The sequence below is a fragment of the Acomys minous genome, assembly GCF_964271855.1.
Source record: "Acomys minous genome assembly, chromosome: 15".
NCBI classification, from domain to species: Eukaryota; Metazoa; Chordata; class Mammalia; order Rodentia; family Muridae; genus Acomys; species Acomys minous.
Window position 1 is genome coordinate 81,756,029 of NC_140497.1, and position 27,752 is coordinate 81,783,780.

At 53.8% G+C, this 27,752-nt stretch overlaps 1 protein-coding gene across 19 annotated transcripts; it reads right to left on the reverse strand.

Annotated features, from left to right (window-relative positions):
- On the reverse strand, window positions 1-27,283 carry WIZ (WIZ zinc finger). Of its 19 annotated transcripts, XM_084760215.1 has the most exons (14): window positions 27,128-27,269; window positions 26,468-26,616; window positions 25,420-25,685; window positions 19,829-19,901; window positions 15,225-17,335; window positions 13,755-14,078; window positions 9,077-9,247; window positions 7,737-8,240; window positions 6,372-6,761; window positions 5,227-5,778; window positions 3,679-4,206; window positions 3,102-3,521; window positions 2,669-2,864; window positions 1-1,131 (listed from the first exon to the last, which is right to left on the reverse strand). In XM_084760215.1, the coding sequence occupies exons 3-14, from the start codon at window positions 25,625-25,627 to the stop codon at window positions 972-974; spliced, it is 5,637 nt and encodes a 1,878-aa protein (XP_084616341.1). In that variant the 5' UTR covers window positions 25,628-25,685; window positions 26,468-26,616; window positions 27,128-27,269; the 3' UTR covers window positions 1-971. The 19 variants fall into 19 exon arrangements, with proteins under 19 accessions (XP_084616341.1, XP_084616330.1, XP_084616343.1 ...); XM_084760204.1 differs by lacking the exon at window positions 26,468-26,616 and having other exon boundaries at window positions 27,128-27,283; XM_084760217.1 differs by lacking the exons at window positions 9,077-9,247; window positions 26,468-26,616 and having other exon boundaries at window positions 27,128-27,283.
- Between the last annotated feature and the right edge of the window lie 469 nt (window positions 27,284-27,752).

Sequence of the window (27,752 nt, forward strand, 5' to 3'; positions counted from 1 at the left end):
TGGGGTGTTTCCAGAGAGAAATTTAATCTAATTTACATATTTCTAGGTACATTGATAACCAAAAGGTGGCCACTGAAAAAGGTTAAAAGGTCAATTAGCTCCCGGTATCTAGCTGGACCAGGATTGCAAAATAAAAAGATTCACGTTCCTTATTCTCTACACAAAACGCATTTTTTTTTTAAAAAAGTGAAAGATCTAGGGAGCTATACATAGAAAGCAACAGTGAAAAGGGGGAGGGTGGCAGGGGTGGGGGAGGAGAGTCCCACCCCTCACTCTACCCTCCCGGCCCTGGAGCCCCTGAGGCTCTGACATGGCAGGAGGCAGCTGTCAGCTTTGAGCTCTTCCAAGCTAGAAAGGCCCCTTTTGGGGGGGGGGGAGCCAACAAGAATTTCCGTGGCATTGTGGGCTCAGTGGGGGCTCCCAAGCCCTAGTGGGTTAGCAGAGGGAGCATGGATTCCCCTGAGCAAGCACCGTGGCGTGATGTAGTCGTTTGACTTGGGAACTGAGGGGGCTAGGGCAGATCCCAGGTCTCACGAGGTGCATGTGCGTATGTTTGCCTGTGCATGAGTGAGAATAGATATTCATGGGGGCAAAAGGAACAGGGGTCTTTGGGGTTTTTGCAAATGGCCACGGATGGCAGACATAGCCCTGCCTGGTTGCTAGACACAGGGAAGTGTCGTTTTTCCCTGTAACCAGATTGGCCACCACCAAGGGCCTGGCTACTGCCCCTGCTGGACCAACCAGGCAGGCTCCAGGAAGATACCCTTGTGGCCCCAGAGTCCTCAGGCTGGGGGTAGGGTGGCTAGCTGGCTCCCGGCGCCCAGGTTGTAGTGTGCCCGGCCCCCAAGGGGCGCCGGTTTGAGGTTTTGGCTTGCTCCTTTGGAAACGGAAAAGAAAGGGGGTGGGGGGGAATACAGAGGAGAAATGGGAAGGGACAGGTGGCACAAAAGGGGATCTGGAATGCTTGTATGTTAGGGTGCCTCTACAGCTGCTGTCTGTGCCTGTGGGGCCTGGGGCTCCTCAGGCAGAGGGTCTGCTTTGGAGAAGTTCATCTCCAGAATGTGCCGCTGTAAATGCCGCACCCACTCTTCCTGGATGGAGAGTGGGCCATGGAATTCCACTTCACAGAACCTGCACAGGAAAACAGAGAGAAGTGGCCAGTGCTTTGAGGAAAAGCAGCACAGTCTAGTCCAAGTGCTTAGGCGTATCCACCACTATTTAGTGCAGATATGTCAAGAAAAGGACTCAAGGGAAGAAGTGTCTCCCAACGAACAGCCACCTCTACTGTTGTGCAGTCGTGTCGGGGTCTCCTGGGCATGAAGACTTTTTTAAAAAAAAGATTTATTTATTTATTATGTATACAGATCTTGTTATAGATGGTTGTGAGCCAATATGTGGTTGCTGGGAATTGAACTCATGACCTTTGGAAGAGCAGTCAGTACTCTTAACCTCTGAGCCATCTCTCCAGCCCGGGCATGAAGTCTTTATGCTAGATAAGCAGAGGATTCCCCAAGTGCCTTTGCCAACTCATGTGTATGCGCTGAGATGGTGGTGGGTGAAAGAGCAAAGCCTGTCTGACTCTCACAGGAACCATCCTTCCTCTCTCTTGTGGTGGCCTTAAGCTAGGCTCCAGAGAACACAGGCTTCAAGCTTGCGTTCCAGAGACCTGGGTTGGAATTCTACTCGTTTTTCCCTTGCACTTTTGGGAGACACAATCTCTTAACTTTGTAGCTAATGCTGGTCCAGAAATTATGTAGTTCAGCCGGACTATGGCAATCTTCTTGTCACAGCTTCCAAGTGGTAGGACAGTAGGCGTGAACCAACACACTCAGCTTGACTGTTACTTGTGTCTTGGCTTGTATTATATAGCCTGAGTTGAATTACCTCAGACTTCTAAAAATCCCTATTTCCTGGTATCGTTTGTATGTGTGTGTGTGTGTGTGTGTGCATACACGTACTTTCTTTCTTTTTTTTTTTTCCGAGACAGGGTCTCTCTGTGTTAGCCTTGGCTGTCCTGGACTCACTTTGTAGACCAGGCTGGCCTCGAACTCACAGCGATCCGCCTGCCTCTGCCTCCCGAGTGCTGAGATTAAAGGCATGCGCCACCACGCCCGGCTTCACGTACTTTCATAAAAATTAACTGAGACTTTTTTTCCTTAGCAGGAAAATACAGCTTGAGTCCTTACTAGGTGACGGGTTCTCAGGGCTTTGTTATTAAATTCAAGCCTCACAACACCTCTATCAATTAGGTCTGTATGAAAGTTTTTTAAAGACAGGATCTCATTTTGTAGCCCTAGCTGGCCTGACCTTGAACTCACAAAGATGTATCTGTCTCTGCTTCCTGAGTGCTGGAATTAAAGGTGTGTACCACCACACCATGCTTAACTCTTTTTAAAGGTGGAAAAATGGAAGCAAGGAACAGGTAAGCTCTTGCCTGAGGTTACTAAGCTGTGTAGTGTCTTAGCTAGGACTGAATTCAGGTCTGACTGGCTACAGAGCTCAGGGTCTCAGCCTGATACTCTGAAGTTCCACTGCCCATGAGAAGAAGCCGTCATCCCGGGCCCTACTATCCCTCAGAATAGCCCATGAAACCCCACCTCCCAACCTGCACAGAGGCTGACTCATTTTCAGGGTTCTAATAGCCAAGGCCCTTTAGGTGTTGGCGTACCTGCACTTGAGGGTATAGATGTTGCCCACAAACTTGACCAGTGATGTCTGGGGGGGGCGAGGCACCAGGGAGGGGACTGGCCGGACCCGGGGTGGGGGTTGCCGAACCTCTTCCAGCTTCTGTTGCAGGTCATTGGCCTCCTCACCACCCCGAGCTGCTGAAGCATCTGGGGGGCGGGCTTGTCGGCGCTCAAATTCTAAAGCAGAGAAAAGGATAGGTGATGAACAGGAGGGCTAGGGACCCGAAGACACCCTTGCTTTCAGTGAGCAAAATGGGACAGAGGTTGTTAAGACTCAAGACTGTATACCAACCGCATGCACAGGTGGAATGACACATGGAAACAGAGAGGGGATTAAACAACTGAGATGTGGCGGTTGGGTAAGCCCTAGAAAGGCGTCTACTGCCCTCCTAACCCTCCTCCACCAGCACTCACTGTTGATGTTCTGCCGCTGGTGTTCTTCAGACTTCACAGTCCCAGGTGGGCTGGTTGCCAGAGGCCGTTCACCACTGTCAGCTGCCCTGCCAGCTTCAAGCCCTGGTTCACCCCCAGCACTTCGGCCAACCAAGGACAGGCCCCCAGGTGCCAGCCCCAAGGGTGGCCGCTTGTCACTGTCACGGCCATGGCCAACGCTGCGGAACTTTTTGGTAAAGGGGCGGCCACCCTGGATGTAGCTTCGGTAGGCACCCACTTTCTGCGGCCGGTGTTTGATCCACTCACTCAGCGTCTCGATGGGAGAGCCGTTGACACACCACTCCGTCACACCGAACTGCCGCAGGTGCGCCCTCGCATGGCTGGCTAGGGCTTTGCGGTTTTCAAAGTAAAGGCCACAGAGCTCACAGCAGGCCTCGGTGGCTACAGACAGAGGAGGTTGCTATTCTAAGAGTGCAGGCATACCCAGGTGGCCTAAGCAAGGTCAGGAGCTAATCCCCCCCTCCCACAGGGACCTTGCCTCAGGGGCCCTGCTTGCCCTGACAAATGCCATCCCAAGACCCTACCACCCACTGCTTACAGGCGTGGGAGGTCTTCTCATGGAGAGTCTTTGCCTTGAAGGGCAGTTCAGTCTGGATGTAGGTCTTGGCCTTGACCTCTGCCGGGAGGAAGCGGTCTTCCTGGAGGGGCCGCTTGGTTGCCACTGGGCCCAGGTAGCTGGTAGCTGAAGGCTTAGCCCCTGTGATGGGCGACAGGCTGAGCTCCCGGGGAACCTGGGTTGGCCCAGCTCCTGGTTTTCCTGGCCGGCTAGCCAGGGGTGACAGAGGCAGTGGGGAATGCATAGCCCCAGGAGCTGCTGTGGGGGAGCCATCTTCAGTGAGGGAAGGAGCTAGGTCTCCAGCTGGAGGCTCTTTCTTGATGAGGCACAGCTTGGACTTCTTCTTCAGGATCTCCCGAAGTGTGTCAATGGGCGAGCCATTGACAGACCACTCAGTCACACCCATCTGGCGCAGGTGGGAGCGTGCATGGCTAGACAGGCCCTTGCGGTTCTCGAAGAACTCACCACAGAACTCACATCGGATGTCACGCACTGGCTCTGCCCGGGATGCTGCAAGGGGTCCAGGGTTGGGGGAAGAGAAGGAGGCAGCAGCTATGGGCAGAAGCCTCCAAGTTCAAGACCCAAGACTGTGCCAGATTTCTGGATGCTCCTACCCACCCGGCCCTCCCTCCGGACTCCAGTGAATTACTACTTCACCTGCACCTTTAGAGGCGCCTCAGATATCCAGCCTTTCTATTTGTCTTGTTGCCTCAAATTCTAGCTGGCTTGACAAGGTCTCCCTGAGTGAGGCTGGGCAAACTACTTCCTCTCTCTGAGCCTCAGTTTCCTTTCTCTGCAAGATGGGGATGAAAACCCCTGGGTTGCTGGGTTCAGAGCACATGGCATGGAGCTGGCATGTGAGCCCTAAGGCGATGCCTCAGCCATGCTTGCCTACTTGGAGTATAGCAAATTATCAACCCAAGAAGAACAGACATAGTGTGACAGACTGCCAGGGAAGACATGATAGCAACTTTGATATACAAGGAACTTTTTGCAACCAGGCACCATGCTAAGTGCTTCATCACACTTAATTATCAAGAAAACTGTATAGACACGAGACATGAGATTATGCTGACCACCATCTTCCAAATGAGGAAACTTGTCCAACTTACATTATGTAAGTAGTAACATGGCGAATAGAGACTTTGACTCAAAACTTGACTTCAAATGTAAAACACTCAATTACCAGCAATGTTAGACACAGTTCAAACATTTAATGTCACCCCTCTATTCCAGCCAGTGGCAGACAACACTAACAGATCTTGGCAGCTGTTCTCCCTAGGCATCTGGTTGGCAGCCACTCCCAACTGGTTAAAGAAGGCATTAGATATAACTCTATGATTCTGCCTCTTTCTGCATAAACAACAGAGAAATATAAGCAGCAGCTTGGGTGCAGGAGTCTAACCAGCAAGTTCTGAGTTCTCTGGGATCTCTTCCATTTCAGACCTGGCATCTATGGCTACTCCTAAAGGGGCACAGAGAGGAGCTTTAGCCAATTTTCTACCGGCCCTGTCACAGGGTCACACTTACACAGGTTCAAAGGTGCCATATCTTCTCGAGGCGCACCCCAGGGGCCTTCAGATGGGTGAGGCTCCCCATGAAGGGCCCCTGGCAGCATCTCCCGCTTGATCTCCACTCTCATTTGTTCAGGCTTCAGTTTCTTGGGCAGGGAGGGTGTAGCAAGGCCTGAGAACATTTTGCGGGCCGTGGGAGGAGGAGAAGCAGTCGGTGAGTGGCCCAGGGGACTGCCTGGTGGTGGTGGCAACTTCTTGGCCAAGGGTGAGATGTGAAGATCCGAGGGACTGCGGGCTTCTAGTGAGCTGCCAGGACCTCCACTGCCCACTACCTTGGCCAGGGCTTTTGGGCTAGGCCCTGGTGGGTGGAGGTGTCCACCTGGCCTGGACTGGGTCCGTCTCTTCAGGATCTCCCGCAGTGTGTCAATGGGTGAGCCGTTCACATACCACTCAGTCACACCCATCTGGCGCAGGTGGGAGCGCGCGTGGCTAGACAGGCCCTTTCGGTTCTCAAAAAACTCACCACAGAATTCGCAGCGGATATCTCTTGTTGGCTCTGGGCCTGAAGCTACAGCAGGGGAAAAAAGGGGGCACTTAGAATTATGGCCATCATCAGGATAGTCACCTGTAGGAGTATCCTGGCCAGCTAGGCATGGGCAGCAGTGTGTCCATAAGCTAGGGTGGTAGTGGATGGCAGGTCTGAGTGAGGGAGCTAAGTGGGGTGGGGTGAGACACTGGGCAGAGGCAAGGTGGGGGAAGGGGGAAGCTCCAGAGAGCTAATAGGACCTCTGTCCTGGCAGACATTAGTACCAATACACCACTCCACAGCTTTGTGGGTCCCAATAAGGACAGGGCAGGAGACAGGACGCAGCCAGCCTAGGTGCCACATACTGTCTAGACCCAGGGCATCTTCCACACCAAAAGGTAGGACCTTCCCCTTGGCCTTCATTCTCAGGCAGGGTCATGGTAATAGAGGTCAAGGCCAAGAGAGAGGTACCAGCAGCCCACTGCTAACAAAATTTCTGGGTTGAGCCAGCCCACTGCCAAGGGCCCCTGTCTACTCCCTACTACAACAGGGAGGGAGTAGGGAGGGGGCCATGACCCCCCAGGGAGGGGCTCCAGGGCCCACAGGGAGGAAGGGCAGCTGAAGCGAGAACCTACAGAGGTTGAGAGGAGATGGCTCCACATCAGAGGCCCAGAAAATGCCGGCGGCCGAGAGGTCCTGCTTCCCCCAGGGGCTGGCCATACCCGAGGCCTTCAGCTTGGCCTTCTTGGCCGGCGGTGGGGAAGGGAGCAAGGAGAGGGCTGTGGAGGCAGAAGGAGGCCGCCCCAGCTGGGCCAGGGCTCCCTGCCCGGGTGGGAGGCGGATCTGGATGCCGTCCCTCCTGATGAGCCCGTGGAGCACGTCTATGGGGGATCCCTTGGCATCCGGGTCGCTGACGCCCAGGTGGCGCAGGTGGGCACGGGCGTGGCTGGACAGGCCCTTGCGGGTCTCAAACCAGGCACCACACAGCTGGCAGTCCAGCTCTCTGCCCCCGTCACTATCTAAAGCTGCGGAGACAAAACACAGGGGGGCGGGTTCACGGCCGCCACCTTGGTCGGCCCTAGGGGATGAAGGCAGGAGGGTCTGCTGTGATTTTCAGTTGCCGGGGTGGTTAGGAGTACATGTTTCATGCTTTAGATAGGTTTTGGGTTGTCTTTTAGAGGTTGCAGGTAGCAGGGCAGCCTGTTCCCTGCCTAGCCCATTGGCTCCAAGTGAAGGTAGGGAGCTAAGGATGCGGTTCTGTGGCAAACAAATCCTGATGCTCCCAGGCCCTCTCCCTTGAGACCTCTGCTAGGGAAAATACAAGGGAAGATGGAAGGTGAAGATCAGGGGTACCACCAGACTACCCAGGACTCCTACGCCTAAAACCACAGCAGATTCAATGCAAGTGGCTACCAGGAAACAGGTATCACCAGGCTCTAACACCTGCCAACATGCGGGGAAGCCCAGCAACCTGACTACTGAACTTGAAGGGTTGCTGCTCAAGCCCTACTTGCCATGTGCAAGGCAGCCATAGTGGAGGGTCTCTACCTTTGGGCACAGAGAGATGCCTCACAAGAAATGGCCAGGAAACATGAAAAGAAGGGGCCAATGTAAGGACGTCCTGTATGGGAGACTGACTCCCCATCTACCCGTGCGATCTAAGCTATCCCGAACTCCCACCGGAAGGCTAGGTCCACAGGCACCCTGGTTACTTTCACCACCCCCACCATCAGTTCAGAGAAGGACAAACGCTCTTCTCAAGTGGCAAGCAGGCCCCTGGCAGGCTCAGACCCGTAACAGGCCTCCAGATCAGCAGAATGTGAAAAAAGTGATCCTTCCAGGGCAGCCCAATAGGAGACCTAGTGAGTGCCTCAACCAGCACTGACCGGGATGGCCCAGGATCTGGGAGCTATAGGCCTCAATTCCTACCCAGGGTCGTCCTCATCTGAGGACCACATAACACCCCAGCACCCCCCTCAGCTCCCAGTACCCACACTCACTGAGATTCAGAGGCCCCTCGTCCTCAGACTGGGGCCACTGTGCCTTTGGGGAAGTCGGCAGGGGACTCAGGGACAGCTGGGGGCTCTTGTCCTCAGGATTCTTGGGTGTAGGGGATCCTGCCAGAGTCAGTGGGGCCTTCTTGAGGAGTGGAGAGCTGGATGGGTGGGCCAGGCCCTTGGCTGAGAAGCCAGGAGGTGACTTGATGGCTTTGTTGACAGGAGGGGCATCCATAGGTTTGGCCAGGGTGAGTAGACCAGGCCTGGCAGCCCCAGCAACCAACTCCTTTGGTGAGTTGGACTTCTTGGTCAGGCTAGGGGGCAGCCCAAGGGGAGCATCAGGCAGGCCCTTCTGCTTCACCAGCTCGTAGAGGAGGTCGATGGGAGCACCACTGCTTTCAGACTCTGCGACCCCCAGCTGCCGCAGATGTGAACGTGCGTGGCTGGACAGGCCCTTTCGTGTCTCAAAGCAGGCACCGCAGACCTCACAGGTGGTCAGGCTCTGGGCTGGAGGGCGAAATGGAGGCCGGGATGGGAAGCTGTGAGGCCTTGCAGATACAGCTAACCCATTCTCCTCCCGCTACCCAGGTTCAAAGTAAATGTTCTGCTTCTGTCAAATCCCTTTGATCTTGACAATAATTCTAATTTGGTGGGGGTTTACTATTTCTGGTTTGGAAGTAAGGAAACTGAGGCTCAGAGAAGAACATAGTGTGCCCAAGGGCGCACACCACCCTCTGTGGTCTAGCCGGTGGGGATGTCTTTCAGATCTGCAACATACCAGGGTACCCTGGCAACATGCTTGCTTACTTACACAAATGTGTGTGTGCAATACATATATCATACATGGAGCTGATACCTAACCTAGTCTCTACAATTCAACACATTCTTTAAACGCTAAGTCAGATTCTAGCCACAGTCCTGGCCCAGTCCCCATCTTCTTCTTGGCCTCCCTGCCCTCAATGATGCAAAGATCAGGTTGGTTTTTGCTTCTCTCTAGGAATTAGCATTACTCTCAGCAACCTTGTAGTCTACAGAAAAACCAATTATGTAACATATGTAAGCTCAGCCCTAACAAAGTTGGCAAGTGCCCTCGGTTTGTGATCCTTTGCCCCCCTTGCCCACTGCTTCACAGGATGTCCCTTCCTAGTAGCTGACGACCACACACATGGCCAAAGCTATCGAAACTCATGTAGAAGGCAGCGGAGTATCTATCTCCTTGGTTCCTTACAGTGCTAAAAGAAAAATGAGTGCCACCCTAAGGACGTTAATCCCAGGCCAGAGAGTACTTCTGTGAGCATCACTATCCTGGCCCGCACACCTGCCTTGTCACTTAGGCCACTCACCCTTGAGGTCTGGCAGCTCCTGTTTGCTGCCATGAGGAACCTCTGCGGCCACTTTGCTGCTCAGCCGACTGGCTACCTGCTCCAGGGTCCCAGAGACAGGCAGGCTCTTCTTTGGGAGTAAGGGAGACCCCAAGTCCATGGCCACCATTGTGTTTTCCTCAGAACACAGGCCTGTGGGGTGGAGGAGACAGGCTCAGCCCAATCAAGAGTCAGGCTGTCCACCTCAAGAAGGAGACCGAAAGAACAGTATTTCTTCCTATCCTTGGCATCTGCTCTCACTTCTGGAAGCCACTCATTTCATGAGAGCCGAGGCTCTACCCATAAGCCCTCATGGCAGCGCAACGCAGGGACACTGAGATTGTCCAGTGACAGGAAAGACAAGCAGTAGTTTCAGTCCAGTAGAAGGTTCACTGGTCTGAAAACACATTGCAGGTTCGAGTTGAGACTCTCCATCAGAGGAAACTTATGAGAAAATGCCTCTCTGGGTAGAACTTAGAAGGGAGTGAAGGTGGGAGCTGTTAAAGGAGACAGAGACCAGAGTCTGGAGGCCAGAAAGGCAAAGCAGAAAAAGCAAGAAGCTGAGGACAGGGAGGGAAAAATCTCTACCAGACAACGGAGCTCGAGTTTCAAAGACAAGTCCAGCAGTAAGCAATTCCTCACCAGCTGAACTGTAAATGAGACAAAGTAAGAAGAACCTGGAGCCAGGGACAGGCAGAGTGGGGACGGCAGAAGTTTACCCCAAGTTTCTTAAGCTTCCATGCAGCGAGGAAGCCGCCTCCGGGAAGAGGTGTGTGGGGCAAGAGGAGAAGGAGTCAAGGGTGGCTTTCTTAGTCTAAAGTTTTCATTACACCTGGGGATGTGGGACACTGGGAGGCGAAGGGTCGGAGTCTGAACAAGAGCTCCGAGGATGAAAATATTGGGTGTCAGACGGGCTTCGGAGCCGACCAGTACCAAACAACAGGGCAAGGGAGGTAGGAAGGGCGCTCCCTGCCCAATCTGAGTCCGACAGGGGCAAGAAGACAAGCCGGGAGGCTGCCGAGATCATGACACAGAGTACTTTGTCAAAGTCTCCAGGTGGAAGTGGGCGCGTCTGTCAGATGGGGCAGGGCCAAAAGTAGCTTTCCAGCACCGAGGGGGATCGGAACCGTGACAACTGGGAGCTTCTGAGACTCCAAAAGAAGCAGGGGACTTCTGTCAGAGGCGGCGAAGAGTCCCGAGGAGCGGCGGCAGAGTGTTCCCACAGCCTGGGACCCTCCAGGAGGCTGAGGGAGGCCCAGGGCCCGAGCGCCCGAGGTGGGGGGTGCCATAGAGTTCGGACGGCGGGTGTTGAGGGTGGCGGCGGCACACGCGGGAGGGACGCCGACTTTCCCCTCCCGGGACCCTCCCCTCCGCCAACTCTTACCCGGCGCGGGTGCCGGTGCCGGTGCGGGTGCGGGCGCCGGCCCCGGCCCCGGCTCCGGCTCCGGCTCGGCCTTGGGCCCGTCCCGCGACGGCGGCGGCGGGGGTAGGGGCGGCGGCGGCGGCGGCGGCGGCAGAACCACCGGGCCTGGACTCGGGGGGCCTGGCGAGGGGGCCCCCGTGGGCGCGCGCTCCCGGGCGCCCCCCGCGCGCGGCCCCGCCGTCGCCTTGCTCTCCGCTTTTGTCACTCGGCACTGGGCGGTGGAGGCGGCCATCTTGGCTCCGGCGCACGCGGGGCGGCAGCCTCAGGCGAGAGCAGCGGAGCGCCGCGCACCGCGACCTCCGAGCGTGCTCTGCTCCGCCCCTCCGGGCGCACCCAGGGCGACCTGAGGAGCGCCGAGCGCCTCGAGCGAAATGCTCTGGGCGGTGAAAAGCCTGCTGGCAAGCTTTTAGGAGCTGCCCGGAGCGCTACAGCTCAGCTCGCTCAGGCAGGCCAAGCTGCTAGCCGCCTCTAGCAGCCCAGTCCAGGATCCGCACATCTCTACAGCTAGAAAGGGAACCTCTAGCCACACACATCCACCTCAATATTAGCATTCAGCATTAGAACGCTGACAGCAGTGCTAGGACCGGCCTCGAGACCCTGTTCCATTCTTTTTTTCTGTAAGTCTTTCTCGCCAGGTAGACAAACCTCGACCTGATCATGAATATCCTTCCTCAAGGCAAACCTAGAACAACCCTTGAAAGACACTAACTCCTCCACCACGATGACCCTCCCCAGCCTCCACATCACCTTCGTATCTATCTAGCTGTTTTTGGATAATGCTGTCTGGAAATCCAAGACACTTAGTCCCTCCTCACCTATGTTTCTAGCACACTCCTCCCGCCCCAACTTTAAACCCCGCTTCCAGCTGTTCCTTGACAGATGGGTGGAGCCAGAATTTGCCCGATACCCCGCCCCCAACTTGATACCCTCCCCTTTTGGCTCACTTAGCAAAAAGGGAAGAACCTTCAAAAAGAACTGCCACACGGGGCCACTGCCCCAACCTGCCCCAAATTTGGGACACTATTACTTTGCAAAGGTTTTAGGATGTTTCAGGTATACCCCTCATCTCCATTTGTTCCCTGAAAAGGTCATAAATGTCTCTCTCCTCCCTCTAGACAGAGCCAAGGCAAAGCTGACTCCGTTTCCTCACAACTTAGGGTTTGGGCCAGCTCCCTCCAGGGAGAGACACATACCCCCCCCCTTTTTTTTTAAATAATGGAAATAGGTTAGTCATAAGTGAAGCTGGCTGTTAGGTACTTGTCTCGTCCTTGGGAGTGTCTGGCCCAAATGCCAGATAAGAAATGTGAACATGGTATAGAGGCCTGGTGCTAGGACAGCACAGAAGAAAAAGGGTCAGAGTTGGAGCTCTCATACACTAGTTTTTACAGACCTAGACATCCTTAGAGTTGGCTCTACCTTCCAGTCATCCCTGAGAAATTATGAACTAAATTAGGTTGAAACGCTGAATCCCTGGTGAGCAATCATTTACCAAAGGCAAGAAGCCCCATATTCCATTTTTCTGTCCCTCTGAGGTGTGCCTCCAGGAAGCCACCAAGCTGTTAGTGCCTCAGACCTTGGAAAACTCTCAAGTGCCTCAACCTGGCTTACAGATGGGACGGGTCCAGCAAAGTCTAACATGCACTTGTAGGCAGGATCTTGGAAACTGTAGGTAGAGGAACCATAAAAAAAAAAAAGGCCAGTCTCAGTCACTCTGCATGCATTCTCTCACTTTAGATGGGTTTCATTCCTCAAAGCTAAGGAGTTTGATTTCCATTCAGCTACGGCTCACCTCCTGTTTCTCTGCCCACCTCCACTGCCTGCTTCTGTTTCTTGAAACCAGATCTCTTCACGTAGCCCTGTCTGTTCTAGAACTCACTATGAGGGGCCATACTGGTCTTGGACTCCCACAGCTCTACCTGCCTTTGTCTCCCAAGTGCTGGAGTTAAAGGTGTGCACCACCATGACCAGCTGAGCTCTCCACCTTTTAGAAGCTCCCAGAAAGTCAGCTATTTGAAGGCCCAGGCCCTTCACTCTTTCTCTAATTCTGCTGTGACCATCCCTGCAATCTAATACCAAGTATGGATTCTAGATTTCAAGACACTACCAACCAAGATGCTCAGAAGTTCAGCTCTGCCTATGTGTGGCTGGGACAAAGCAAACAATTGAGAATTTCTTCTTCTGTAAGATGAGCACCCAACATTCCTAAGGAGAAGAGCATAGCTCAGCGCCAAGAACATTTGCCTAACATGCATGAGGCCCAGGGTTTGATGCAGCCTATCAATGAAAAATAAAATAATCCTTTGCCCTAGCTTTGTGTGTGTGTGTGTGTGTGTGTGTGTGTGTGTGTGTGTGTGTGAGATCTGAGATGATAGGGTTTAAACCTCAGTAAATGCAATTGCTTGAGTATGAAAGGGGGTTGTCAGAGTTGCTGGACAGAAGTGGTTGAATCTACAGTTCGTGTTCTACTCTTTTGTGTGGTGAGTACAGGGAACCAAGCCAAGGGCCTTGCTCGCGCTAAGCGCGTAGTCCACCATCCCGAGCCTGTATTCTAGATCTGCGCAGGAAGATCAACAGGAAGGTCACTCAGTACTAGCCATATTGCAAGAAGTCAATGGTCACATGTACCCAGGGCACCCTCGAGGCCACCACAGGTTGTTAAATACTATTTCTGACACTATTGGACATGGTGTCCAACATAGAAGATTTTTCCAGAACAAAGAATTTGCTGCCCAACTACCTGGACTGCAAAGCTTCTCTTTCTTTGGCTACCTAACTCTTGACAGGGAAATTAAGTTCTTTGTGCCTCAGATTCCTCCTCTGTAAAATGGTTATGACGGAAACACCCGCCTTAATAGGGCTGTTGAAAGCAGTTCAATGGCGCTATGCTTATAAAGTGCCATTGCTTCTAGAAAGAACTCACTGAGAAATTGGGTTCAGAAAAGGCCACGAACCAGCGCTTGAATAAAACAGAAATTACCCCTATGTGGCAATATAGTGGTGACAAAATTTGTTAATATACTTAAAAAAATATATGGTCTGACTGTGTAGCTTACTTAGCTCAGGCTTGGAGTTTGCTATGCAGCCCAGGCTGACCCTGATCCTTTTGTCTAAGCCTCGAGTGCAGGCAGATAAATGTTTCCAGCAAAGCGGAGTGGCCACCCTCCAACTCACCAATCCACCCCTCTGAACTCCCAGGGAAGGGTAGGGACTCCAGCCTGGCCTGCTCCCTCCCCTTACCATCTCCGTAGAGTGGCCCAGGGTCCTCAGCCCAGGTAGGTGGGAAGGACACGGTGAGAGGTAAGCGTGGCCGTCGTGAAGTCAGGAAGCTTCCAGGTGGCCCCCCAGGCTCACGGGCCAGGGGGCTGGGGGGCAGCTCAGCTGCTGAGGTGGCCAGTAGCTCCTGTAGGATGTTGATGGGTGAGATGGTAAGCTCCCAGTTGGTGATGCCAAAGTCACGCAGGTGGGCCCGGGCATGACTGGAGAGGCCAGCCCGAGTATCGAAACCAGCCCCACAGAAGTCACATCGCATCAGGCTAAAGGTGCCCGGGTCGAAGTTGGCCACTGCAGAAAGAAGACATGGATTTTCTGGGTTTGGGGTAGTGGTGAGGGAAGCCACTCTCCACCCAACTCTACCTCCTTCCCAGGGCTTCGGCTCTACAGAGCACCCTGGAGCGCCTGCCTTCCCTTCTGGTGGTGACGTTTCTGCCTGCCCTGAAACTCTCAGCTTGTGCACCCTCCCCAAACCAGACACTCCAGAAAGCCTGACTTCTCTAACTCCCACTTGTACATCAGGGAGCGTTAGGAACATCTTTTAGAAGAGGCTTCTCTGGATCTGCAATATCAGAGGATTAGATAGATCACCTTTCCACGTCTATTTTTGCTCCTCATTGCTTCCGTGCTACAAATTAAGTGTAGGTTATATGAAGAAATGAACCAATCGAGGATGGGATACTAACATCTGGGAGCCTTCTCTGCGCCTTCAAGGTAGAGTTACAGTTTCGCCTCCCAGAATCAGAGCCCTGGTCACTTAATATCAATAACTGCCTAGTTTCTTGACTGTCTACCACTCACCCCACATTTTAGCGCTACACACCATATTAGCACCTTCCCCAAGGGGGCTGTGAAAGCAGAGTGGCTACCCTCCAACTCGCCCATCCATCCTTCTGAACACCTGGGGAAGAGTAGGGGCTCCAGCCTTGCATCAGAACTACCCAGTGTGCTCTCATTAGAGGTAAACCCTTGGAATCAGAACCTCTTTGCCTGAAACTCTCCGTGCTGCCCAGGTGGCCCCAGGTGGTGAAGCCCACTGTTTCTTGGTTTTGGCTGTGAGTTCTGAGAGAGCAAAACTGTTGTCTAGATCAAAACTGCTGGGCCTCCCAGGGCCCAGAACATAGATGACCCAGCTCAACACCCATGTACTGCATTAAAGAATAAAATAGAATCATCTGCTTGTGGCTGATTGCTGTGCCCAAACGTCTTCCTCCAGCTGCCATTATGACCAGGGCAGTGGACATCCATCCCTGCACATCCACTAACATTTAGTGGTGACCTTACCAGTGGCTCCCAGGTCTCTCAAGACGGGAGGCCCCCAATTTCACCCTGCAGGATGAGTAAGGGTGGGCACATTTAGAACTCTGCTGTCCAGCTTTGTGGCTCCCAGGCACTGAGAGAGGGAGATGGATTCCCAGAGCAAGGCTGATGCCCTACCTTTTTTCTTTTTCTTCTGGAAGGAAAACCTGCGCTCAATAGCCTTCACCTCCTCTGCAGAGATGAAATGCCGAACATTGTAGCTGACACCCACGCGGTTCAGGTGGCCCCGGACATGGTTGGCCAGCCCGATGCCGTTGTGGAAGCGATCAGGACAGTAGGGGCATTTCCGTTCCTCGGGCCTCAGAGCCATGGCCGGATCCCCTTCTAGAAGTGTGTCCAGACCCAGTGAGCCACCCAAAGGTGTGTCTAGGAGCAGGAAGTCCAGGGAGTGGGTGCTTCTCAGCTCCAGCTCCTCAGGCGGCAGCTTTGGAGATGCCCGGCTGGCTGCAGCCAAGCCTTGGGGTCTGAGCCTTGCCAGCAGAACAATGGGAACCGTTTCTTGGAGCTGCTGCTGCTGAGTCGCTGAGGCTTCAGCTGCCTGCAGGGCGCCCTGGAAAGCCTGCTTCAACTCTAAGGCTGCTTGAGGGATGAGGCTAGGGATGGCTGCGGGTGGAAAGGCTCCGTTTTCAGGAGGAAAATCTATTTCAGAAGTCAGTACTACATCTTCCTCATCTTCCTCTTCCTCTTCACTCCAAGGCTGACTCCTGTCTTGAGTTTTCTGCAGGTGGACAGTGCTCTTGTTTCTATTGAACTGTATAGAAAAGGAAGCAGATGCCCCAGGGGAAGGAAAGGGAAGCTTTCCAAAAGGCTGCTGGCTTGAATTTAACAGTGGGAACTCTCTCATGTCTGGCTGCTGATAGTCTTGGCCAAACGCTAGGCCAGGGTCATATCCAGCAGGGTTCTCCTGCCACACAGAGGCCAAGAGGGGCTTAGATTTGCCAAAATAGTCCATGGTGGCAGTGTCAGGTAAGTGGGTATATGCATCCTGGCTAGTGCCTGGCTGGCTAGTGAGGTCCTCAAAGGCCTCACCCTCCTCCTCCCAATGGGCACAGGCATGTACTAGCCTCATGTGCTCCCTGAGCAGACTCTTGCTAGGTGCTGTGAAGCCACAGTAGATGCAAGTATTGAGGTTTGAGGAGTCTCCATAGGAGGGATAAACAAGGGTGCTAACATTTACGACTGGGCTGCCACCCCTGAAAGTTTCCTTGGCTTGCCGGCTGGGCGGTGACTCACGCACATGCAGCTTGGCATGCTGCATGAAGGCTCTAGAGGAATTGGTGCCAAAGACACACTTGGGGCACTGCAGCCGTGCCCCACGGCCCTCGTCACCTGGAAATCGCTTTAACTTTTGGATCTCTTCAATAATCTTCTCCCGGGAAGCCTGGTGCAGCTGCCAGTGCTGCTCCAAGGCACTAGGCTCTGTGAAGGCCCAGCCACATTCGCCACAGGCCAGTGGCGCCCGGTCAGCGGGGGGCTCCTGGCCTGGTGCCCGTTGGTGCTGGCTCATGTGTTCTAGGAGGTGCTCCTTGTGCTTGAAGTAGATGCTGCACTCAATGCATGGAAACACAGCTGGTTCTTCTTCTTCTTCCTCTTCATGACTGTCCACCCCATCAGCTACTTCCTGTAACAGTTCACACAGGTATGGCTCTGTCTGGACCGGGGACAGCAGGGGCTGCAGACGCTCCACGGATGCCTCAGAGTTCACTGTCCAGGTCTGTGTGGCCACTTCTGAGGCTGATGTGTGAAGGCCCCACTCAGAAGGCTGGGCCACCCCTCCGAAGTCCTTTAGGTCCTCTCTGGTACCCATAACCTCCATGTCCAATGTCTTGGGAGTGTCATCCACTGGCACAATTACCCTCCTGAAGGAAGTGACAGTTGGTGGCTGGGCAGGGAGGTCCAGGTGCAACCCTGTATCCTTCAGGGGCTCCTGCTCATCTGCATCTTGGAGCCAATCAAACTTGTGGTGGCTTGGAGAGTATTTCTCTAAAAACTTCAGTTCACCCTGGTGGTGCAAGAACTTTCTAGAGCCCTTGGGCTTGGCATGGGGTTTCATAGTTCTCACAATAACTGAGTCCTCGAACCTCTGCTCAGGCGGGGTGCCCTCCCTGGCTTCCCGGACCATAGGGTGCTCCCAAGACCCCTGAACATCACGGGGTGCAGGGAAGGGGCCCAGAAGATGGGGTGGTGAGGAGCCCAGCTGAAAGTCCAGGCTGTCTCCATCCCAGTAGCTGCAAGGAAGTGCCAATGGGGATAAGTTAGCAGTGACCCTTGGTTTCCCTCCCTACGGTAGTATTGATAGAGAGTCCTCCCAGGCTGGCTGGAGCAGTTAGTTCCTTGAGATATAGCAAAAGGGTGGCTGTAGAGAGGTTGGGAGTAATAGGGCAAAGGTAAGGAAGTCCAAGTGGACCTTCCCAGAGGTCAAAGCCAGGTTCAACCCTTAGGGTGCACCTGTCCATACAGTGCGGCCCTGTTGCATCATTGGGAAAGTGTGCAGAGACTACAGGTTGGGGGACAAAGCCTCAAAAGAGCATCCCCAAACCTGGTGATACAGTCAACTCTCACCTTTCCCCAGGGAGGAGGATCCAAGGCTCTGACCTGGGCTCCAGGCTGCTTCTGTCTTGGTCCTCCCCAAACTGTGGCGATTTAGACACATCTCTCCCCCAAATTTGGTGAAGGTCAACTTTGTGGCAGGGCAGCTCAAAGGATGAACCTCCTCCCCTCTTGGAGGGGCAGAGTCAGGAGCGACTAATGGCTCCAGTGACCCTGACCTTCCTGGGTGGGAGATAGGTAGGGCTGGGAGGCCAGAGCAGATGAGGAAAAGTCTCTGGGCCTCAGTTTTCCAATCCTAAAAACGGAGATGATTTCCAAGAGTCAGGGATCTTGTCTTCCTAATACAATGTCTAAGGAGCTTCTTGACAGTTGTCACCAAAGAAAACTATCAAACAAAGCAAGTGTGCATTGAAAAGCTTGCCAACCTTTCAAGTGGGGACTATGACCCTGCATCAAGATATAGGGTAAAGATGGGTGTAATCCAAGTGCGTAGGAGTCAGGAGCACTTTACCTCACCTGCTGCCTGGTAAGCCGTGGGACTGATGGGACTCTTTTCAGGGGGACACAAGGTTTCACTATGTAGCCCTGGCTGACCTGGAACTCAGGTAGACCAGACAGGACTCAAACTGACAGTGCCTTTGCCTCCCAAATGCTAGGATTAAAGGTGTGGCCACCACATCAGGCTCAGGGGTTCTGTGTTGTTTTTGGTTTTGAAATAGGGGCTTCTGGCTGTCCTGTAACTCGCTCTATAGACCAGGCTGGCCTTGAACACAGAGATCCACCTGCCTCTGCCTCCCAAGTGCTGAGATATAAGTATTCCTCATTAGTTCTCTCTCTGCCCTCCCCCCCCCCCCAGTGCTGAGAATTAAACTATGGACCTGGTTCCCGCGAGGCAAGCACTCTCCCGTAGACCTATATTCCCAGGCCTTTCCCTCTCCAGGATGTTGGGACAGTGTCTTGTTAAGTTATGTTAGCTTTGCACTCAGTCTGTACTTCAGGCAGGTTTTGTTTTGAACTCAGGATCCTCTTCCTTCAAAGCCTGGAGTAGCTGCAGATTATAAGTCTGTATAGCCAGGATGGCCTTGCTTATTTGAGACAGGGTCCCATTATGTACCCCAGGCTGGTGTTGGACTCAGGACTGTTCTGTTTTAAACTCCCAGGTCCTGGAATAATTGGTATGTGCCATTGTGTCCAACATATATGTGTATGTGTGCATGTACATGTACACATATACATATGTATATTTTTTCCTTGAGACAGGGTCTTGGCCTTGAATTCACGGTGTAACAGAGGAGAGTCCTGGGCTCCTGATTCTCTAGTACCGGCCCCATGAGTGCTGGGAATACAGATGTATGGCTGCCTCCCCCTACTTTACAAGGGGGAGGGGGTGGACTGATCACATCCATGGAACAGGTGAAGAAATAGGCAGTCCAGACAGGCAGAGTAGAGGTCATAGTGGCATCTCTCTAAGCCCCCTTCAGTGCCGGGCAATATTAAACATCCCTCTCAGGGCTGAGGCAAAGAGTCAGTGAACTGAACTGAGAGCGAGAACATAAGTTATTATTCATTTCTAGGCCTGTTGTTAATCTATTATAATTACATATTAGACCCACCAAACTCTTTAATAAAGAGTAGCAGGGCTGGGGATATAACTCAGGGATAGATGACAGAGTTTGTAAGCCCTTTCTCTTCTGCGTTTTGTCACTAGCACCAAACAAGCAAACAAACAAATCAGAGTAGGGGTCCTAATATTGACGCTGGTTCCTGTTCTTTCCCAATGATCTTTGAGTTCCCAAGGTAAATTTGTGAAATACCTTATGGCAAGGTAACTTTCCATTTTGCAGATGAGGAAACTGAGGTTCAGAGAGGCATCAATCTAAGTATCACTTAACAGAAAGCTTGGCCTCCAAGGGTCCAACCTGCAGACTTGTCCCTCTCTGGCCTGGCTCCTGGCACGGATAATGAGAGTTGACCTTCTGTGTTGCTATTAGACCCCTCCCACCTTGCCCCAGGACACCCCCAGGGGCTGGTATGTGGGGAGTCACCTCCTCCTGCCTGGCCTCTTGATTCCCTCCTGTCCCACGCTCATTCCCCAGAGGGCTTTGATGGAGCCTGGACGCTCCTGCTTGCCCCCCTGCCCTACCTGAGGTCAGGGCCAGCGTGGCACTCACCAGCTGCTGATCCGATGGGTGGTGGAGGTGGCACGGGGGAGGACTTCGCTGAGGCCAGGATGGGGCTGCCCATCTGCAACAGAGAGGGGAGACCCTGAGGGGCTGGGGTCCCCCTGGCCAGGACCAGAGTTCCCCTGGCCAGGGCCCTCCAAACCTCAGCTACAAGAGCCTTGCGGAGGGGGGGGGGTACCTCAGAAGGGCCCTGTAGGCCCCAGCCCTATCCTCCAGAGGCTTTGGATCTCTGCATTCCTGTACCCCAAAAAGAGGTTCTCTGCAGGAGTCCTCTTAGGTCTCCTGGGGGACCCTAAGGACTTGCTGCCTTCCAGTCTGCCCCCCATCCAACAACCAGGGTAGGCTGTTGTTTGTTTTAAAACCATACCCTGGGAAAACACATCTGCTTCTTATATTCTAACTGCAGGAAACAGCTAGAGTCCCACCTGCCACAGCAACGGCACACAAGTGAGGACTGCGACTTTATTGGCTTCTCCAACTTCCCTTCCCTTTCCTAGATCCTTGCTGCTTTGCCCATATTTCATTCTCCCCCATTCCCCAGCCCAGTACCTCATCGCTCTCTCTGGCCTCAGCTATCCCGCCCCCCACTGTGTGTATGTGTGTGTGTGTGTGTGTGTGTGTGTGTGTGTGTGTGTGTGTTGTCCTGGAACTTGCTGTGTAGACAAGGCTGGCCAGGAACTCATTGAGATGCTTCTGCCTCTGCTTCCTGAGTGCTGGGATTGAGGGTGTGTGCACCACTACACCCAACAGCCTCTGGACTTTGGCAGTTGGTACGTCTTTGACTACTTAAATGAGATGCTATTATCTGTCCTTTAACCTAATTTATTTATTTATTTATGTACTACTTGTTGGGTTTCTGTTGGTTGGTTTGGTTTTGGTTTTAGTTTTTTGGGTTTTTTTTTGTTTTTGTTTTTTTGGTAGGCACAGGGTCTCATGTAGCCCAGGCTGGCCTCAAATTCAATATGTAACTGAGGATGACCTTGAACTCCCAACCCCTCTACCTCCCATGTGCTGGGACTATAGGTGTGTACCTCTGCGCCTAGTCTTTGATTTGCTTTTGAGCCAGGGTCCTCTCTTGACATCAGCTGACCTCAAAACTCACAATCCCCCTGCCTCTGCATTCTGGCTGCTCAGATGATAGGCACAAACCACCACATCTGGTTTTGTTTTGCTCTTTGGAGACAAATCTTGCTATGTAGCTCCAGTTAGTTTAGAACTCATTACTTAGCCCAAGCTAATCCTTACATCCCTCATCCTCCTGTCTCGGTCGGCTGAATGCGATGGTGACAGACCTGTGCCACTATGCCTGACACCTGCTTCATTTACTTCTTAGCTCTCCCAGGTACTGTCAGGTTCCCTCTGTGGACAGCTGTGTGCCTGGGTCCTTTGTAAGCACATAAACCCCCTGAGAACTGGGATGTTTGAAGCCTCATTCCTGGCAGCATGCCAGCACCTGGCATGCAAGTAACTCAACAGACACATGCCAGATAATGAGTGGGGAGCCTGGCCACCCTGAGTCACACGGGGCCCATGTCTGCTTTCTGGACCCCCTTTGAGGCCTAAATCCTATAACAGAATCCCTTCTGGGGATTGCCCACCACCCCGCGACAACACAGATAGAGCCAACTCTCCATTATCTGCCTGTAGAGCCAATGCCTGGAGCCACCACAGGAATCCTGGCCTGCGTCTCTCTACCCACCACGTTTGCCTGACACGGCAAGCATGCCAAGCAGGGAATAAGCCAATTGCCTGGGCCAAGGTTAACACGCTGGGGGAACTTGTGCCCTGGCCAGGGCCTGACAGATGCAATTGCTGGATCACCCTCAATTTGAGGAGAGTCCAGAAAGGGCGAGGACTGGCACAGATTCTGCCAATCCCCCACCATCCAATTTTCCCTGGGAATTGAAAGTCTACCACTAGGGATTGAATACCGAAAATGTGAGGGGCTGATCAGGAAGGTGTGGTCTATCTGCTGAGCCTAACAAAAAGGGCTGTTCCGATGGCATGGTCTCTAAAATATGGGGCAGGGGTACAAGCAATAGTCTGCATATCCTACAGCAGAGGGGTTTTCTTTAGTTTTGACGCTTGGAGAGGTCCCTTCGCTGGGCTGAGGCAGTCCTGAACATTGTATCCTACAACGTCCTTGGCTTCTACTTGCCCACAGGACAGTAATGCCTGCCTATCCTGTGAGACCCCTGTGGGACCTGATTGTCCCCAGCTGAGAACCATGGAGGCTGACCCACTGGGAGCAGGAATAAGGGCTGAAGTTATGATGGGGTGCTGGAGAGGTTAGTGAGGGCTAGGAGAGCAACTATAAAAAACCAGGGTCTGTCCTAGACACAAGTCACCAGTGAGAGCTAATCAGGAGAGAGTGACCGGTTAGTGGATAACCAGTCCCAGCACAGCCTAGAGATGTGGGTCTGAGGGTCCCAGGTGTCCTGTTTCTGAAATTCTGAGTGTCCCAGATTTGATAGCTGTGCGCAATGGCTGTTGTCTATGAATTCTGTGAGCCAGGGGGGCACACTGGCCTCTTTGTCTGAGCAGCTCCGATGAAGCTCCTATTTTTAGTGGCAGCAAGTTTGGAGGAAGGAGACCAAGCAGGGCCTATATTTGAGACAGCTTGGCGGTGGGGGCTTTACCCAGAAGCCTCCACACTGAAGGGATCCAGAAGTCCCTGTGGCACCTGGGATGCAACTCTTGAGTCAGTGGCAGTGCCAGAATCTCTCACTGGCTCCTGCCAGGTGGGGTCTCTGGGACAGCTTACAAATGAGAGGAAAGGTGTCCACGAGCCACTTAAACTCCAAGCCAGGCAGCCTGCAGCTTAGCAGTGTAGCCAAGAATCTATACCTTGTTGCCAGATAGCTCCAAGTGCAGGGCCCAGCTCTGTGACCAGATATTGCCTTCCAAGCGTCACACCTCGGTTCTCTCCTTAGTACAGTGCAACCAGTCATGAACCCAGCTTCAAGGGGCCACTGATGGGCGCCACTGAGATCACAGGAAGCGTTCCATCCAGAGAAGCAGTGATGGTGGGAGAAGGGAGGAGATGGGTGTTCTGTGGTGTCAAGGCTGGCTTGATGATGTCCTGGGGTGGAAGCTGGAGGCTACACTTATAGCCTCAGGCTTGCTTTCTCCATGCTTTGATTCACTGCCTCCATGAGTCCAAAAAGGATAATTCTGTGTTCGCAGGTCCCCTGTTCCACAAACAATGGCAGGCATGCACCAGACTCTTCATTGACCTGAGTGGAACATCTAAGTCCCACAAGACATTGCTGGACCTGCAAAGCTCGCCTTGGAGGTATATTGGGACTGCAATGGGGCTTGAGGCAGGCTCCCCACTGATAGCCATAACGGAAGACAGAGCAAGATAGTAGGTATTTCCTTGTCCAGGTAGAAAAGTTTGGGGGTGCCTTGAGGGGCTCTCAGGGCTGCATAGGGATGGGCGAGTGCCCAGGCTTCAGGATGGAATAGCAGTCTCAGAGATTGGTCCTATTTATAGACATCACAAGACTCCCAGGGCAAGTGTCTAGTCTACGCAGGCGGGTCAAACAGTATGAAAGGGCAGTGAGAGAGAGATCCAGGCCTTCTCTAACCTCCATGCTATGATCCTGCTTCAGTGCAGCCATCTCCACCTGCGTTCCCATTTGCTCTGGGAACCCATTGAGGGTGGTTTGGATACCCCTTGGTGGCCTCTTTTTCCTCCCCCACCTAGGCTGTGAAACAGGCGCACACATGAATTCCTGGTTGTGCTCCAGTGGAGGTGTGGGGTGGTGGAGACACACACCTACCTACCTTCCCCATCTCTCCAGTCCTCGGGTGTCTCCCACAAGGAGAAGAAGTGCCTAGTCCCTTGGGATCTACAGACGATTTCTCAAATTCCCACCGAGTCAAGACCCCAGGCCTCGTCCTGACTAGCTTCGTGACCTGGGGTGAAGTCCTGCTATTCACTGGGTCCTGAGGAGGGGACTGCTAAGGGACTTTGTTGTTCACCATGCCCCTGATGCCTCATACTGGCAGGCACCAGCAGTCTCCTCCAAGTCTGTACAACTTAGGGCTCTCTGTCTCTCCATCAGCTTGCTTCGCCTCCTCACGCTACTTCTTGGTTCATGTCTATGTCCCCTGCCCCATGACTTTTTTTTTAAAAAAACTCTACAAAGATGGGTCCATAAATGCCTGCACATCATAAGAAGTGCTGCTGGGGGGCTGGAGAGATGGCTCAGTGGTTAAGAGCACTGCCTGCTCTTCCAAAAGGACCTGGGTTCAATTCCCAGCAACCCACATGGCAGCTCACAACTGTCTGTAACTCCAAAGATCTGATGCCCTCATGCCAATGCACATAAATTTAAATTAAGTTTTAAAAAAAGTAAAAAAAAAAAAAATAGTGCTGCTGGGCAGTGGCAGGTGAAGGCGCTCCAACAGTTTACCGAGGGGGCCCTGGATAAAGGGCGGTTGATGGTAATGTGGCTGAGTGGGAGACTACGTGCCTAATGTTCTGAGGCCCTGGGTTCCAAACTCAGCAGCGCAAGCAACAAAACCAAGGTAATAAATAACGGGGGCCTTCCCTACAAAGGCTCTAAGTATGGAATGAAGTGTCCACAGGAAGAATTTGGCACGTAGGAACCACCAAAGAGGTGCCTGAACGTTGTTGGAAGCCAAAGTTTTTGGGGGAACCAACCAAGGAACTGAAGGGAGAAGTCTGATTGGTCAGCCTACTGTTCTCCAGCCACCCCAGATTCCTGGTAAGCTCTGAAACATGCCAAGCCCTCCCCTCTATAGGGCCTTTGCACTTACTGTTCTTCCCACCGCCCGGTGGGCACTGCCCACCATCCATCCCATGCTCTACCTCAGGTGCCCCATCCTCAGGAGGCTTTTCCCAGGTCTCCCAAACATGATCCTGGCATTCTGCTTAACATCCACATAGCCTCCATCATCACCTGCCCTTGTGACATTTATTCAGCTGTTTGTTGCCCAACTTCCTTTCTAGGATGCCACCCCCTGGAAGACAGGCTCTCTTTCCTCCTAGCTTATGGTTGTTTTCCCCAGTGGCCAGAACAGAAACTGGCACGCACGCAGCAGGTGCTCAGTATTTAATAAGAGCTACCGTTGGATGGGGTAAACCAAGGCAGAAAGCCGGGACCCAGATCTCAGCTGCCTCAGTCTTTACCTTACCACTAGAGGGCACACGTGGGTTTTGGCCCATAGCTCAAGAGCTACACTCCATAGAGCCTGGGAGAAGGAGCTGAGACAACAGGCGGGAATTGGGTGCATCTGAGGAACAAGTGGGCTTTGGGCAAAGAGCACTAGGTGCTGATTATGGGTATTTGGATACAGCTTGTGTCTAGCTCAGAGCCAGGAACCAGGCCACGACAAGTATAAATCCTAGTTCCTTACTGTCACGGGCTCCCAAGGCAACTATTATCATAAGGGCAAAATGAAAAACTAAACAGAGCACTAAAGAAAGTTTTGGCCGGTCAAGCAGAATTCGAATTCCAACTCAGCCCCTGCTGGTTTGGGCGGTCTAGCTCTCTCTGAGCCTCGGGGACTAAGTGGGATGCTTCGTTAGGGCCACAGAGCCCTCTTACCAGAAATGCCACTTCTGCCATCCAGAAGGTCTCCTCGGGGGCCTTCCTTGGTGTTGGGCAGGTAATGAGGAGATCGAAAGACATCACCGTCCCCCTCAGCAGCTTCCGCCCCACCCTCGATGTCCTCTCTGGGAGCTGGCCCAGGCAGTCTCTCCGGGCCTCGAGGATGGTCCGGGGCAGCCAGCCCACCTGCCAGTAACCCCTCCATGGGTGTTAGGCGATGATTTTCACTCAGTACTTGGCAGACTCAGTAAGACATTGTGGGCCTGGGGACAAAGACAGGAAAGACCTTAGGAGAGTAAGAAAGGAATTCTGTTTGTTTCCCCCCCCTCCCCCCCATCCTCTCTCAAAACCGCAGTCCTCACCTTCGAGGCCCACTGCCTCAGTTTACCTCTCAGTTGAAGTGAGGGAGGTTAATGGTGCGGACGGCCCATTCACCCCCAATCACCTCTACTGCCAGCGTGCCTCGGTGCACTAAACCTCTTCTCCCAGCTGCTTTAACAGCCTCCACTTACCTCACTTACACGGGCACACACCACCGTCTCCTTCGGCCTATTCCTCCCGTTGCTCACCCACAGCGTCGCCCTTCCCAGCTGCCTCCTGGCTTTCCTGTGACTGTAACCTCTGCCCTTGCCTCCAGTTTCCAGGACCCCAGCCCCTCTGAGGTTCCCGAATACACTGTCTCAAGTACCCCCATCTTTGCCCTTCTACTTTTCTCACTTCTGCTGCCCCATAATCAATTACCCCTCCACTTTTCCAACACCCTTTTCCCTACCTAGGAATGTAGGGTTATCTAGAATTAACCCCTTAACCTCTCCACAACCTCAAGTGACCCCACCATTAATTAACCCTTTCCCATCTCAGCATGATCTCTCATGCACACCAAGCCTGGGCTCCTCCACCCTGCCACCTTCCAATAATATTGGTTGCATCCTCCACCGATATTGGTTGCTCTGGCCAGAGGATGAAAGGGGCCGATGGGGCTCCTATTTCAGAAATAAGGACCCTGAGGGGAGGGAGGGCGGCTGTCCTCTCCACCTATAAATACCTTCAAGTAGAGCAGAAAGTGAAGGGCAGGAATGAGGCGCTCTCCCCTGGGAGATGGTGGTGAGGCCCGGCCAAGGCAACCGGGGCGGGGCCGGGGCTCCAGGCCTGGTAGCAGGCGTTGCCCTCGGGGGCTCGGGGGCTCCCGGGGGGCTGGGGGGCAATACAGGGTGGGTTGACAGTCTCGGCTGGAGAGGTCCCTGTCCAGGCCTGGAGAAAGCACCTGCGGGTGCCCACTGGGGTAGGCACTGCTGGCGGAGATCAGGCAGGACCGCAACTTCGGAGCACTTTGGCAGCTTGGGGAGGGGGCTCCAGTCCAGATGGTCGTTCCCCACCCCACCCCCGCAGGGGTCGCAGAGATAGGGGCGGCGCTGCGCGGACGCACCCTGCAGGGGAGCGAGGGTCCCCGGGATGCGCCCTTCGCCCGTGCACCTCGGGGCGGGAGACCCCGCGGGACGAGCTGAGGTGGGGGGAGACACCTGCCTCGAGACCCCCGCCCCTCCCCCCACCTGTACGGCCCCGCCCCTGACCAGGCCCCGCCCCTGCAGGCCCCGCCCCGCCCCCCGCCCCAGGGGGTCCCGCCCGGCCGGGCCGGGCCCAGGCCTCCCCTCCCTGCACTAGCTACGCCCCGCCTGCAAGCTTCCCAGGCTAGGTCGGGCCTCACCGGGGAGGCGTAGTCGCTGGCTGGGAAGTCCCCTCCTTCGTGCGGCCGTCGCTGCCACTACCGCCGCTCCTGCTCTTGGTGCCGGTGCCACGGCCTCCTCTGCCGCCGCTGTCTCCACCGCTCGGGGGACATTGTCCCTTTAAATCGCTTACCCCCCCCCCGCCCCGCCCCCCCTCCCCCCGGCGCGCCGCCGTGACCTCAGCGCGACAGCCCCGCCGCGCCGCCATGATGAGGAGGTCTGCCCCCCCTTGTGTCTCTCGAGGGGGGGGTGGAAATCCAACGGGCACGCCGCCATATTGGGAGTGGCCAAGCAGGTCACCCTTAAAGGGCCCACCTGACCTGAGCATCGAGGGAGGGGCTCTGTTACCATGACAATATCTTGTCCTCCTTCACTCTACTGGTTCTTCCTATGCTAGATTTGTTAATAACACAAGGTGAGTGGGAAGGAAGCATAGACGGTTTCCCTTGGGTCATTCATAGACCATTGAAGACTCCACTCTAGTCCTTAGCTTCCAGTTTTTTTCTAACCACACGGTCACTGGTCTTTCCTCATTGTTTATATTGGACTTCAACATCTCCAAGACTCTAGAACTACTTTATGTTTGTCCCGAATGCTAAGCTCTCC

What these genes read in the sequence shown, in the direction of transcription:
- WIZ (XM_084760204.1), bottom strand. Translation starts at nt 25,627, where the DNA reads ATGGAGGGGTTACTGGCAGGTGGGCTGGCTGCCCCGGACCATCCTCGA. An exon ending in GGAGCTGCCAGACCTCAAGG is followed by an intron (nt 8,241 to 9,076) that starts GTGAGTGGCCTA and finishes TTCGCCCTCCAG; the next exon opens with CCCAGAGCCTGACCACCTGT. An exon ending in CCAGCGGCAGAACATCAACA is followed by an intron (nt 2,865 to 3,101) that starts GTGAGTGCTGGT and finishes TCTCTGCTTTAG; the next exon opens with AATTTGAGCGCCGACAAGCC.